Source organism: Bubalus kerabau, unplaced genomic scaffold, assembly GCF_029407905.1.
Source record: "Bubalus kerabau isolate K-KA32 ecotype Philippines breed swamp buffalo unplaced genomic scaffold, PCC_UOA_SB_1v2 scaffold_78, whole genome shotgun sequence".
NCBI lineage: Eukaryota > Metazoa > Chordata > Mammalia > Artiodactyla > Bovidae > Bubalus > Bubalus kerabau.
In genome coordinates, this window is record NW_026577932.1 from 639482 (window position 1) to 653972 (window position 14491).

The 14491-nt window shown below is 53.1% G+C and overlaps 1 protein-coding gene across 6 annotated transcripts in view; it reads right to left on the bottom strand.

The window, feature by feature from the left end:
- LOC129641155 (F-box-like/WD repeat-containing protein TBL1X) overlaps positions 1–14491 on the bottom strand; it is a 245089-nt gene that overhangs the window by 18053 nt on the left and 212545 nt on the right. For all 6 annotated transcript variants that reach the window (XM_055565937.1, XM_055565938.1, XM_055565935.1 and 3 more), the window contains 5 exons: positions 11359–11504; positions 6505–6769; positions 2864–2996; positions 1719–1860; positions 121–184 (listed from right to left, as the gene is read on the bottom strand). In XM_055565937.1, coding sequence (XP_055421912.1) covers positions 121–184; positions 1719–1860; positions 2864–2996; positions 6505–6769; positions 11359–11504 — 750 coding nt within the window. The remainder of the gene's footprint in view (positions 1–120; positions 185–1718; positions 1861–2863; positions 2997–6504; positions 6770–11358; positions 11505–14491) is intronic.

Consider the following 14491-nt stretch of genomic DNA (forward strand, 5'->3'; position numbering starts at 1 on the left):
ACAAAGAGAGAAATCAGGGTGACTTCTGAGACACGCTCGGTCTGTACCCCGGATGATGGCAACTCAAAGTACCCCCTCTTCCAACGCTGACGCGAGGGAGGCGGGGCCGGGAGGACTTACCATCCTCTGTCCATATTCTTGCAAAACCATCATAGGAACCCGTAGCCAGTAGTGTCCCGTCACTCTGTGGGCCAGAAACACACCAACACAAGCTATTTATTCGAGCCTGCACGCGGGGCCTTCATTCCCCGAGCAGGGGTCGGTCAGACTCACGGCCCCTGCAACAGAGCTGCAGACTCCTGACCTCTGGGCCACCAGGGCAAGTCCCAGGCTTCCTTCCCCAAAAATCATCACAAGGCCAGGGGGGCGAGGAAAACACACCGCACCCCGTCACCAATGACGACATCAATAAAAGACACCGTACGAAAAGTTACTGAGTGACTTTGGGAGACCTTGGCAAGCTTTGAAAAATAGCTGCAGATACTATGACGAGAGAAGAGTTTGTGATGAAATGACAGGACATCCAGGAACGTGATAAACTGTTGGGGGGAATGCAAACTAGCACAGCCACTATGGAGCACAGTGTGGAGATTCCTTAAAAAACTGGAACTAGAACTGCCATACGACCCAGCAATCCCACTGCTGGGCATACACACCGAGGAAACAAGAACTGAAAGAGACACGTGTACCCCAGTGCTCATCGCAGCACTGTTTATAATAAATAGCCAGGACATGGAAGCAACCTAGATGTCCATCAGCAGATGAATGGGTAAGAAAGCAGTGGAACATATACACACTGGAATATTACCCAGCCATTAAAAAGAATGCATTTGAATCAGTTCTAATGAGGTGGATGAAACTGGGGCCTATTATACAGAGTGAAGCAAGTCAGAAAGAAAAACACCAAAAAAAAGGGAAAGAAAAACACCAATACAGTATACTAACGCATATATATGGAATTTAGAAAGATGGTAACGATAACCATGTATGCGAGATAGCAAAAGAGACATAGATGTACAGAACAGTCTCTTGGACTCTGTGGGAGAAGGTGAGGGTGGGATGATTTGAGAGAATAGCATTGAAACATGTATATTATCATATGTGAAACAGATCGCCAGTCCAGGTTCAATGCATGAGGCAGGGTGCTCGGGGCTGGTGCACTGGGATGACCCAGACGGATGGGATGGGGAGGGAGGTGGGAGGGGGTTTCAGGATGGGGAACACATGTATACCTGTGGCGGATTCATGTCAAGTATGGCAAAAACCACTACAGCATTGTAAAGTAATTAGCCCCCAATTAAAATAAATTAATAAAGTAAAATCAAAAACAGAAAAAAATAAACTGTATAGTCCAAAAAAAAAAAAAAAGAAAAAAAGAACGTGATAAAGAGAAAGTGAAAAGATGCTGGAGAGCTGTGTGTGTGTCCGGGCACAGATGCGGAGGGTCGGGTGGGAAGTTCGCATCTCCCTGGGCACACCTCAGGGTACCCCCACATAACAGGCTCCCTGATAAAGCCGCCAGACTCCTCCTGCTGCCGACGTGCAGCTTACTGAACACCATTCGGCTGGCGGTCGGCCCGGACCCCCGGGTGGGCTGACCCACGATCCCGTCCCCTTTCTGGGGTCCGCCCCAGCTCCGTCCAACACCACAAGCCGTCTCCAAGGCCGCGGGGACGGCACAGGTGTCCCCGACGGCGTCCGGGAGGGAGGCAGCTTACGTTCCAGTCCAGCGAGGTGACGTCTTTGTTACTGGGGACGTCGTGGCCCCCCTCCCGGATACAGTGCCTCAGCACCAGCTGTGTGGACCCCCCGTTGCTGTTTTCATTCAGGTTCCATATCCTGGCGGTCGAGTCTCCGGACCTGCGCAAGGAACACAGCCAGCCCTCAAGCTCCCGGGCCCAGAGCAAGCAACACCCACCACTGCTTGTCGCCTGGCTGGGTCTCTATCTTTTTAATGTCGCTCCAAAAAAAAAAAAAATCACCATGGTTTTCTCTCTCCACTCTTAGGTGCCCTAATCATTTTAAATGTCTGCGCATAGCTTTCCACACAGCTGAGAAAACAGCTGAATATGGACTTTTGCACAGGCTTAGACACCCCAAGGGCTCCCCCCTGCTCAAAGCCCTGCTCTGTACACTCTGAGAAGATTTCACACATGACGTAGAAAGGGAGTGTCTATCCCAGGAGGAAGGACTCGGACACCTGGACCCCAGCACCCTCCAACCTGACCCTGGAAGACTTGGACACCTGGACCCCAGGCACCCCCCAATCTGATCCTGGAGGACTCGGACACCCAGACCCCAGGCACCCCCCAACCTGACCCTGGAGGACTCGGATACCTGGACCCTGGGCCACCCTTCAACCTGATCCTGGAGGACTCGGATACCTGGACCCTGGGCAACCCCCAACCTGACCCTGGAGGACTCAGAAACCTGGACCCTGGGCACCCCCAAACCTGACCCTGGAGGACCCGGACCCTGGGAACCCCCCAACCTGATCCTGGAGGACTCGGAAACCTGGACCCTGGGCACCCCCCAACCTGACCCTGGAGGACTCGGATACCTGGACCCTGGGCCACCCTTCAACCTGACCCTGGATGACTCGGATACCTGGACCCTGGGCAACCCCCAACCTGACCCTGGAGGACTCAGAAACCTGGACCCTGGGAACCCCCAAACCTGACCCTGGAGGACCCGGACCCTGGGAACCCCCCAACCTGATCCTGGAGGACTCGGACACCTGGACCCTGGGAACCCCCCAACCTGACGCTGGATGACTTGGACACCTGGACCCCAGGAACCCCCCAACCTGAGCCTGGAGGACTCGGATATCTGGACCCCGGGCACCCCCGGCCTGACCCCTTACCCCGAAGCCAAGAGGTCACTGACAGGGTTCCAGGCACAAATGAACACCTCGGACTCGTGGCCCCGAAGGACGGTGGCTTTGCTGGGCGGGATCTCCACGTCTCCGTCTATTTCCATTGGTTTCGAGTGATTATCTGTCGTGGGGAACAGGACAGGAAACGTGTCTCACTGACATGGAAGAAACCCATCCATCCTCAGAGCATGTAAGCTGGACAGATAACTTCCTCCGCTGCACTGCCAGGTCACTTGTGATGATTGTAACCAGGGGATGGCTTCTGTGAAGTCTTCACAGTCTCCAGATTTGATAGGGAATTAAAAACTGGTGTTTATTCTTTGTAACTAGGGCCAGGCTCATAGGTAATAACAATGGGAATGAGACTGGACACAGACAGACAGCTGTCTCTTGAGCAGAATTTGAAGGTTCCTTCTCTCTATTTCCACAGTAAAAAGAAGCATATTTTGTTACATTTTCCTAAGAAGTCAATGAGGAGAAGGGGATGCAGAGGATGAGACGGTTGGATGGCATCACTGACTCAATGCACATGAGCCTGAGCCAACTCCGGGAGATGGTGATGGACAGGGAAGACTGGTGTACTACAGCCCATGGGGTCTCAAAGAGTCAGACACCACTGAATGAACAAGAGCAACACAAGTGAAATTAGTAGTTTCTTAATACCAAAGGCCATCTCACTCTTTGTTATATGCCTAGAACTTAAGTTGTGTTGTTGCTGTTTAAGTCGCCACGTCACGTCCGCCTCTTTGTGACCCGGCTTCTCTGTCCACAGGGATTCTCTAGGCAAGAATACTGGAGTGGGTTGCTGTTTCCTCCTCCAGGGGATCTTCCCGACCCAGGGATCGAACCCGCATCTCTTAATGTCTTCTGCATTGGCAGATGAGATCTGTACTGCTGAACAACTTAGCAACTGAACAAGTCAGTTGCAAACACTGCTGCTAGAATGCAAGTTATAATTCAAATGTCAGTGGGAATAATTAGGATACATATAAAGTTTTCTCAGCACAAGTTCCTTCTGTAGACGGGACAAGTGATTTTATAAGACATCTTCCTGAGGGGGCACCTCCTTACCTACGAAGCTCCCACACGGACACGCCATCCTTCTTGCAGAAGGCTGACCACCCACAACCCCTCGGCCTGCTAACAACCTCATGGTCTTGGGACTCAAATGCTATTTTCTTACTGGAGCCAAGTGTGTTCCAGGCTTTTGAAGCCATGCAGACACACCCCAGACGACCCAACGGGGACTCCAGGTTGTGAAAGGCTGGTGGCAACAAGTCGTGATAGATGCTGCACAGAAGAGACTCATCCTGGATCATGCTTTAGCGTTAAGTCGCTCAGTGATGCTGACTCCTTGCGACCCCATGGACTGTAGCCCGCCAGGCTCCTCTGTCCATGGGATTTCCCCAGGCAGGAATACTGGAGTGGGTTGCCATTTCCTCCTCCAGGGGATCTTCCCGACCCAGGGATTGAACCTGGGTCTCCTGCCCCGCGGGCAGATTCTTCACCATGTGAGCCCCCAGCAAAGTCCTGAAAAGTAGATCCACTTTTTCCCCTTCTATGCGGCACAAGAAAGAAGGTTCTTGAAGGTCAGAATGAAGTCTAACCTCAGACGCTGTATGTCTGGCTGAAGCTGCCTTTTAACAAGAGCAGGTGGGACAGAGCAGAAGTTGGAAAACAGTGGACATGCATGTGTGTGTGTGTGTCGGTGGGGGGAAGTTGGTGGCCGGCCCTCAGGTGGAAAGTAACCCCACTGCAGAGGCCCCCTCAAACGGAGGAGGAGCTGGGAGCTTCCAGCACACCTGTCTCCATGTGGCTACGCCCCCTTGGCATTTTAGATTGAAAGACACGGTGGAGTTTGCAAGGTTTCTGTCACAGCAGTGCGAAAGCAGATTTCTCAAGCCTCACCAATTACGCTTCCTTTCTGGGGTGGAAGGTGAAGAAAACAGGGACGTTCACCTTCTGGGCTGTAGCTGAAGCAAACGAGGACGTTCACCTTCTTCCTGTTTCACTTTTAGCACCTTGACGGAGAGACCCCACGGGACTGGGCAAGCCCACGAATGACATGCGGGCACAAGCCACGTTATCTTTTCTTCTCCTTTCCTGGGCCCCTGTCCTGGAGAACCTTGTGAACATTGATTATGGGGCCTGCTGATGGGAGGTCATTTGATTCGACATTGCACAGACAGTCTTGAAGCCGTCCTGCATGGCAGCCTGGCCCTTCTCTCTGCCCAGCGGTAGAGCCGTGTCCCGACTCCAGTGGGGAGAGGCCTCGGCCCGGAGATGACAATCTTCCCCCTCGGGCGTGCACAGCACCTCGGAGGGAAGGGGCGTTCAAAATAGGGAAGAAGACACACTCACTGGCAGAGACTTACATGCACGCACACACACGCACACTCTGAATGTAGAACTTCCTTGAAGCTGTCTCTGAATTTGTAAGCAGGAGGTTCTCTGGCCTTCCCTGGCGGCTCGGATGGTAAAGAATCCGCCTACCAGTGCAGGATACGCAGGTCCAATCCCTGGGTCGGGAAGATCCCCTGGAGAGGGGAGTGGCTACCCACGCTCCAGTGCTCTTGCCTGGGGCATTCAATGGACAGAGGAGCCTGGCGGGCTACAGTTCATGAGGTTGCAAAGAGCTGGATATGACTGAGCAATTAAGCACTCTCTAACTTGAAGCTCTCTGCCTCATTTTGCACAACCTTTTGGGCATTAGCTAACAGGGACCCTACTGCAACCAACCACATAAGCCAGCATTTGCTATGTGGGCCTGGTAACCTCTCAGTGACCATGGGCTCTGAGTGCCATGTCAGAATCTGTCCGCAGGGCAGGACAGTGCAGGGCGCCTCCAGAGACGAGACCCTCCTGAGCTGGGCGGTATTCAAAGGGCAACACGACTCCCTTTACACCAAGTGAGCTGTCAGAGGAGCGGAACTCCTACAGCTGAGGATGGGCAGGTATTAGAAAGTCACGTCATCGGAACCACGTATACAATTAGACAGCCAGCGGGAATGTGCTGGGGCTTCCCACGTGGCGCTCATGGTAAAGAACCCGCCTGCCCATGCAAGAGACGGGGGCTCGATCCCTGGCTTGGGAAGAGCCCCTGGGCGGAGGAAACAGAGACCCGCTCCACTACTGTTAACTGGAGAAGCCCGTAGACAGAGGAGCCTGGCGGGCAACAGTCCACGGGGGTTGCAGAAGAGGCGGACGTGACGGAAGTGACTTCGTGCACACACATGCACGGGAATATGCTGTTGTGATGCAGGGAGCTCTGTAAACAACCTAGAGGCAGGAGATGGGCTGGGAGGGAGCTTCAAGAGGGAGGGGACATATGTATCATGTGTATACCTATGGCTGATTCGTGTTGATGGATGGCAGGGGACCTATGTATACCTACGCAGAAACTGGTGTTGATGGATGGTGGAAACCAACATGATACTGCACGTTAATTATTCTCCAATTAAACAAACAAACCACGTCTAAGGATTTCAATGGGAAAATTGGAGCAAGAAGGCCTCCTGGGTGCAGAGTAAGCAAACGCTAGCCAAGGCCTGCAGGACACCGTCCAGCGGACCCAGCCAGAGTCGGAGGACACTAGAGAAGCCCGCCGGGACCGGGCATCCCACACTCACTGATGGCGTGTGCTCCGTTCTCCTCCCCGTTGACCGTGGCCTCGCCGTTCTTTGGTGGGTTCTGCTGGGAAGCGGCCGCGGGGGCCGCCGTCGTGGCCGCTGCTGCCGCGGCTGCTGCCGCCGCTGCGGCTGCTGCGGCCGCGGCCGCCTGCTGCTGGGCCAGCTTCTCCCGGAAGGCCTGCTGCCGCGTCTGCACCACGTCCGGCATCACCGCGTCAATCAGGGACAGGGACTCGATGGGGCGGCCGTCGAACACCGTGCCGTCCTGCGGACAGAGCCCCGGGGAGGGGGGTGGATCAGCTCCAGCTGGGCGTCTCCTGGGTTGGAAACGCAGGTGCCTGAGGCCCCGGGGAGGCGTTGGGGGCTGGCCCGGGCTGGGACTGGAAGGGGTGGCCCATAGACACCCAGCACTCAGTCAATAACAACATGAACCCAGATGTGAGGGGGCCACCCCGAGCCTCCTGTTTCCCGTCATGACCGGAGGCCTGCAGTGGTCTCAAAGGAAGGGGGCGATCCTGCTCCTCAGGGCAGGGGGGCATCTGGGAAAATCTGGAGGCGTGTCTGGTGGTCATGACTGCGGGGGGGTGCAGCTGGCATGTAGTGGGGAGGGACCAGAGATGCCACCCAACATCCTGAAGTGCACAGGATGCCCCCTCCACTCTACTCCTAGAGAGGAATGGAGTGGTCCTCAAGAGTGGAGAGTGGCGTGAGAGACCCCGCCCTTGCTGGATGCTCTGACACGTCTCTGGCTCAAGCTGGAAAGTCCTGCCCCCTACCCCACAATCAGGCTCTGATTCATAGCATATCTTTCCATCTGACATTATCAAACGCATGTACTGCCATGTGAAGTGACTTCCAGGGACTCAGGATGCAGACAAATGCAGCCACGATATTGCTAACAACGGCACCGCTGAGTTACCACACCTATTTCCTCAGCTTCCTCTGACTTTCCGAGTTTCCATCGGGGATGAAGAAAAAAAAAAATCTCCTACCCTCTTAGAAAACACAGGAGGGAGTGAGAGAGTCCTTTCCTGAGAAGGTGCTCTGATTATTAGAGTCACACGAAACTCCGGGCCTCTCACTGTGCCTGCTAGATGTTCAGACAAGTTTTAGACCGTTGTTCCCTCATAAATCAGGAAGAAGTGAAGGACGTACGTATCACCTAAACAGTACTCGAATGAAACAGCACCCCAGCCAACTACCGGATACTACACAATATTTGAAAATTAGGAAACAACAGAAAACAATGTAGAACATGGCCAAAAGAAGCCACCCTCATCCCCTGATTCTGCCCATGGAGTGGCCAGTGTTGACCGGCTGGCCAGACGGCTTCTACAACACCTTCCTTCTTTGCATATTCATGCCGCAGACGGATGACGATTTTGCAAAAGGTAGCAACTGCGCAGAGTAATAAAACGCTTCCTTGCCTAAACTCTAAGCGCGCACCATCTCACTCGTAACAACCGGAAAGCTAAGTGATCAATGAGACGACCTTGCAGTCTCCTCTAGGCAATGTTGGACTTTGAATTGACAAGGGAGAGAAGGTATGGAAATGAAAGACATGGAAACTGAGTGTGTGTGTGTGTGGATGTGTGTGTATGTGTGTGTGTGTGTAAGTCACTCAGTCATGTCTGACTTTTGCAACCCCTTCTCCAGGCCAAAATGCTGGAGTGGATAGCTGTTCCCTTCTCAAGGGGATCTTCCCAAGCCCACGATCAAACCTAGGTCTCCTGCATTGCAGGTGGATGCTTTACCATCTGAGCCACCAGGGAAGCCCAAGAATACTGGAGTGGGTAACCTATCCCTTCTCCAGTGGATCTTCCTGACCCAGGAATCAAACCTGGGTCTCCTGCATTGCAGGCAGATTCTTTACCAGCTGAAAATTCTTTGCCTTTACAAGGGAAGCCCATATGTGTGTGTATGTGTGCCCGTGTGTGTGTATGTGGGTATGTGTGCCTGTGTGGGTATGTGTGTCCGTATACATATCTATTATGCGTGTGTGTGTCTGTGTGTATCTGTGTGTGTGCAGGGAAATCTGATCACGGCATCGCACAATCTGAGAGCTGGGGTCCTGTACTCCTATCCCCATGCATGTTTTGTGGGGAAAAAAAAAGAGAGAGAGAGACTTAGATGGGGTCACATTGCCAGCAGAAGTTCCCAGGCACCCCGATGTAAGAAAAGGAAAGAGGAGATTGCCTGCTGTCAGGCAGGAAAGCCTACAGTATCCGCAGACAGCCGGGTGTTCTCTGAGATGCGGGGTTTTGGAAAACGGCAGAGGAACCCATCTGAGATACGCTACTTCTGTGATTGCAAAAGCTGAAGGCAAAGTGGAGGTAAATGCTACGAAGAAAAGACAGGCCTGCAAGGATGAGAAAGGGGAAGAGCAGGCGGAGGAAAGTGTGGAAGGGTGCAGGGAGATGGGCTCGAGGGTGGGGTGATCGTGGGAGCGGACTTCTGGTGGTAAAGGGGAGGGGGCGCATGGCCACTGAACGGGGTCAGCTGTGCTGGACGTGCTGGAACAGAAAATGGGGACTTGGGGCACAGCGGTGTGCTGGATGGAGGTGAGGTGTGGGTAAACGGAGGCAGGACGAAAGAGAAAGGGTGGTAAGTGCAGTTACAATCAGAGGGACTCAGACTGAGACTCCGGGAAGACCCGGACGTCACAGGAGGCCCCGGGATCCTCAGGACAGTCCCCAGATGGAAGCAAAGCAGGTGGGAAGGGGAGGTGTCTTGACCCTTCACCCTTTATCTTTAAAAGGCTTCAGTTCAGTTCAGTTGCTCAGTTGTATCTAGCTCTTTGCGACCCCCTAGAATGCAGCATGCTAGGCTTTCCCTGTCCATCACCAACTCCCGGAGTTCACTCAAACTCATGTCCACTGAGTCAGTGATGCCATCTAGCCATCTCATCCTCTGTTGTCCCCTTCTCCTCCTGCCTTCCATCTTTCCCAGCATCAGTGTCTTTATAAATGAGTAAGCTCTTCGCATCAGGTGGTAAAAGTACTGGAGATCCAACTTCAGCATCAGTCATTCCAATAAACACCCAGGACTGGTCCCAACCTCCCGGAAGCAGCTGTGCAGTGAGAGCTCTAACAAAGCCATCGCTTGAAATAACCCTCTTGAACTCAACAGTACTCAGATCTCTCCGCTTTGATCTTCTGGGAGTGCCCTCGCTCAGGTTCACATAAAACACAGACTCTAGGTGAGATGACTCACAGGGTCCCTCTTCCATCGAACTGCTGAGAGACATCCAGGAGGAAGGGTGATTTCTGTGCCCGAGGCTGGCCCATGCCCGTCATGAGGCATGGCTGAGCCCTGAACGAGGCGGGTCTGACCTGCCAGGGTCCACTACACGCGGATGGACGTGTTTCAGCACGTTTACCACTGTTTGCCCTCCAGGGCGGGCGGAATCTGCAGATACAGAAGGGCTGACTGTGTGACCTGAGCACCCCCTGTGGATTCCGAGAGACGACTGTATAAATCAGCATCCTTTTCCATGCATCATGATGACCGCTTTACGGTTAACGGTGTCAGATTCTTGATCTCCAAAGAAGATTTAGCTTCGGGACCAGGGACCAGGCTTGATCACTCAAGAGCTTTTGTGTAGCAGAAGTTTTATTAAAGTATAAAATGGGACAGAGAAAGCTTCTGACACAGATATCAGAAGGGGGACGAAGAGTGCGCCCCTCACTAGCGTTCAGTTCAGTTGCTCCGTTGTGTACGACTCTTTGCAACCCCATGGACTGCAGCACACCAGGTCTCCCTGTCCATCAGCAACTCCTGGAGTTTACTCAAACTCGTGTCCATTGAGTCGGTGATGCCATCCAACCATCTCATCCTCTGTCGTCCCCTTCTCCTTCTATCCTCAATCTTTCCCAGCATCAGAGTCTTTTCCAATGAGTCAGCTCTTCGCATCAGGTGGCCAAAGTATTGGAGTTTCAGCTTTAGCATCATTCCTCCCAATGAACACCCAGGACTGATCTCCTTTAGGATGGACTGGTTGGATTTCCTTGTAGTCCAAGGGACTCTCAAGAGTCTTCTCCAACACCACAGTTCAAAAGCATCCATTCTTCGGCGCTCAGGTTTCTTTATAGTCCAACTCTCACATCCATACATGACCACTGGGAAAACTATAGCCTTGACTAAAGCAAGGGAGCTATATCCTTTCTCATTAATTATTACAATAAATCAAAAGAATGTCTCAAGTCTGTGAAAACTTTACCAGACCCACTCACATAATTTACATTGTAAGATAACAGGATTAGCCAGAAGGTTTTCAGGAAGAAGAAACTGTTCTCAAGCAGGAGATACATTGTTGTTATATAATCCTTAGGACAGAGTTTAAAGTGAGCTGTTTATGTACTCATGGGTTCAGGCTTAAAAAAAAAAAAAAAAAAACTGTTTTATGTGCCTAAGACTTAAGGAATGTCAAGGGAAAAAAAAAAAAAAAAAAGATGTTTGTCCTTTCCTCCTCCTTGAGAATTCTAGGCCCCTATCTTCACCTTGAGAACCCCAGACCCCTTTCTCCTTCTCCTCCTCCTTGGGGACTCCGGACTTCTTACCAACCTGCCTAGGCATTGCCTCTCTCAGTGATACCACTGTGGCTAACCAGTCCACAACCATCTATGGGGCCTTGGGAGCTGGCTCCTTGGGTATCACAGCATTGGGATCCCCTGCTGGAGAAAAGGATTTAGCACAAAGGGAGAGGGGACCCTAATGCACTGGGAGAGGCCGTGGCAAACTCCCTTGCTAAGGTCTTCTCAGAGCGCCCAGGCTCACCAGGGTAGGGGCGTGCTGCAGGGCCCACGTCCTGCTCCCCACCGCCTCCCCAACCCCCGGAAGGAGGGCCCACGTTACCTCGTTGATGCTGATTTCGGCCTCCACATACTGCAGGCCCTTCTGCAGGATGGAGATGAGGGCGGCGGGCGGCACTAGCGTCCCATTGATGTTGGACTGGCTGATATGGCTCTCGATACCGAATGTGAACGCCGAGTGGGAAAAACCTGCAGAAGCACATGGGAGGTGGAGTAGGAGCGGAGGTGGGGCGGGGAGGGGTGGGTGTAGGGGAGGTGGGGAGGGAGGGTGGGGTTCCATGAGGCCTGGACTTGTAGCAGGCACCCCTGGGGGGTCAGACGCACCCAACGAGTTACGGGGCAGGGGGGTGGGGTTATGGTCATAGGATACCCAGCCTCTGCTGTGGGCAGTGTCCCAGAGACAGATAGCAGACCAAGGTGTGACTGCGTGAAACAGCTGGTAAAAAAGCAGAGGCTTAAAAAAAAAAAAGAAAGCGCCTTTCCAGCACCATTATTATTATTTAAACAAAGAAACAACCTATTTAAAAAAAAAATTTTTTGACTACCAAGTGCCGCAAGTGGGATCTTAGTTCCCGGACCAGGGATCGAACCCGTGACCCCACCGCACCCCCGCACTGGGAGCTGAGGAGTCTTAACCACTGGACTGCCAGGGCAGTTTCCCCCTCCCCCCATACCCAACCCTTTTCAGAGTTATAAAAGCAAAACAGAGGTGACAGTCTGCCCCGGGGTAGATGTTACAGAAATCGGATCCCAGGCTCTGTGTGCCTGGGTTCTGCACGGCTCCTTCCAGAAGCTCGCGCTGATACTGCTGGCAGGAGCCCCCTCCCAGCGTTCGCGGCAAATGAAGCTCACCACCAACCGTGGGAAGAAACACGAGGCGGTTCTGCACCCATCGCGGGGTAACCTTGAGTCGCTTTACGGAACTGGGCATGTCCCCACCCGGCCCTTGGCTAAGGGCTGAAGGGTCCCCCCACACCCTGCAAAGCCCCCGCAGCACCCTCGTCAAATGCCTCTGCACGAACCCACTGGCAACACTGGGCAGGTGCGAGGTGCTCACAGATAAGGCGTGCGCGGAGCTGCCTGGATGAAAACACGCAGGGAGAAAGACTGGGCCGCTGACTACACGGAACAAACGAGGCGTGTTTCAAAGGAGACTGCCGTAACAAACGAGGCTGTGTCAATGAAGGAGGCTGCAGGGCCAGGAAGGAGGTTTCAGGGGCTTTCGGGTTGGGGAGGGAATGGTCTGAGGCATAAGTTTCCCCTCTGCTCCATCACCTGTTGGGGGGTCCCGGGCACCCCACCTCCATCACTTATGAACATCTTGCCATCAAGACTGGCTCATCCTATGTGCTGGGGTGGGTAGGGGGGTTGGGGAGCGGGAGTCTCATGGGGGAATCTGCACACTGCCTCCCCACCTCACTTTCCTAGGACACCCCCTTCATCAGCCGGATGATGGGCTGCCCACCCCCAGGTCCCCCAGCCTCCATCCGGGTCAACAAATACAGCCAGCCTCTGCAATACATGGAACGGCCAGCAAGATGGCAATGTTACTCCATGAAAGGAGAGCCCTGTCTGCAAACGTCCCTTTCTCTTCCCCCACCCCTCCTCCTCATGGCCTGATTATTAAGAATATATGCAATAGGCACTTGATTCATATTTATTTCCAGAGTAATACTGTAGAGCCTGCTATTAACTTCCCGTGTTATTTCTTTACAAGCCAGAACCACCTACATGAGACTGTGCAGGAGAGCACCTTGGAGGCCTTCTCTCCAACACAGGGTCCCTGCGCTCCTGTTGTTGGAAGGGCATGAGCAAAGAAGGCCCTTTGCAAATCAGCCTTCTGTTTTTCCTTCTGACTTGTTCTCTCTCTGGCCCTCCTTTGCCCTAACCACTCCCACCACAACAGAAACATCCACCCCCGTCTTCACCAAAGACCTTATTCTCTGCATCTCTGCCACCACACACAGAGTCTAAATCTCCAAGCTCTCTTATCCAGTTTCCAGCAAGGGTGCACGAGAAAAACCCAAGGTCAGCAGACAGAGGAGGACCAAGTGGGTATCACTGGCGGAGAGACGCCCCAACCTCCATTCAACCTCCCTTCCTACATACTCTGGTCCACCGTGGCTTCTGTCTTGTAGAATTCTTCCCGGGTGAGCATCTGACCCACTGACTTTTTCCATCTCCTTATCTGTGTCTCCACCAGCAGATCGGACAGAACGCTGGACTGAGAGTCATCTGCTTCCCTCCTGGTATCGTCACAAGGTCCAGAGCAGGACCACGCCCACTGGGGGTAATAACAAGACACCACCCGCCAGCCCCGACACGGTTCCCACAACTGACCAGGTCTTGCTTCTAACTGAAGAACAGTTCCTAATTCATGTAAGCCTCCCCACGACCACCTTCCCTCCCTGCTGGCTCAGACGGTTAAAGAACCTGCCTGCAATGCTGGAGGACCTGGGTTAGATCCCAGGGTTGGGAACATTCCCTGGACAAGGGAATGGCAACCCACTCTAGTATTCTTGCCTGGAGAATCCCATGGACATAGGAGCCATCGGGGTCGAAAAGAGTCGGACATGACTAAATGACTAAGTATGCACAGGACCATCTTCAGTTTCTCCCTTGTACCCTTCTCTTCTTTTTATGAATCAGGTCCCGAGATCACCCTTGGGGTCTGACACAGGCCACGCACTAGCTCCCAGCTTGTGGCTGGACACCCGTCTCTCAGTCCACCACAAAATTCCACCTGGAATCTTCTGCAGAGCATTCCCCCAGGGCACAGCGTGGGCTATGGCCAGGGCCCCCGACAAATAACATCTCAGCAACTGACGGAGCAGCGGTCAGAGAGAGGTCACACTTCCGGTGTATGTCTTTGTCCGTTCCAGCTGCTGTAAGAAAATCCCACAGCCTGCGTGGTGTCAGCCACAGACATTTATTTCTCACAGTTCTGGAGGCTAAAGTCCAAAATCAAGGCACTGGCACGTTCAGTGTCTGCTGAGAACCACTTTATGGACCAGACACATGACTACGCTTTCCCCGTAACCTCAGGAGCAAGAAACCTCTGTGGGGCCTCTTACAAGGGCACTAATTGCATTCACGAAGGCCCATCCTCAGGACCTGATCAACTCCTAAAGACTGAACTTCCAAATATTAACTGGGGATAGTTGTTCAGTCGCTCA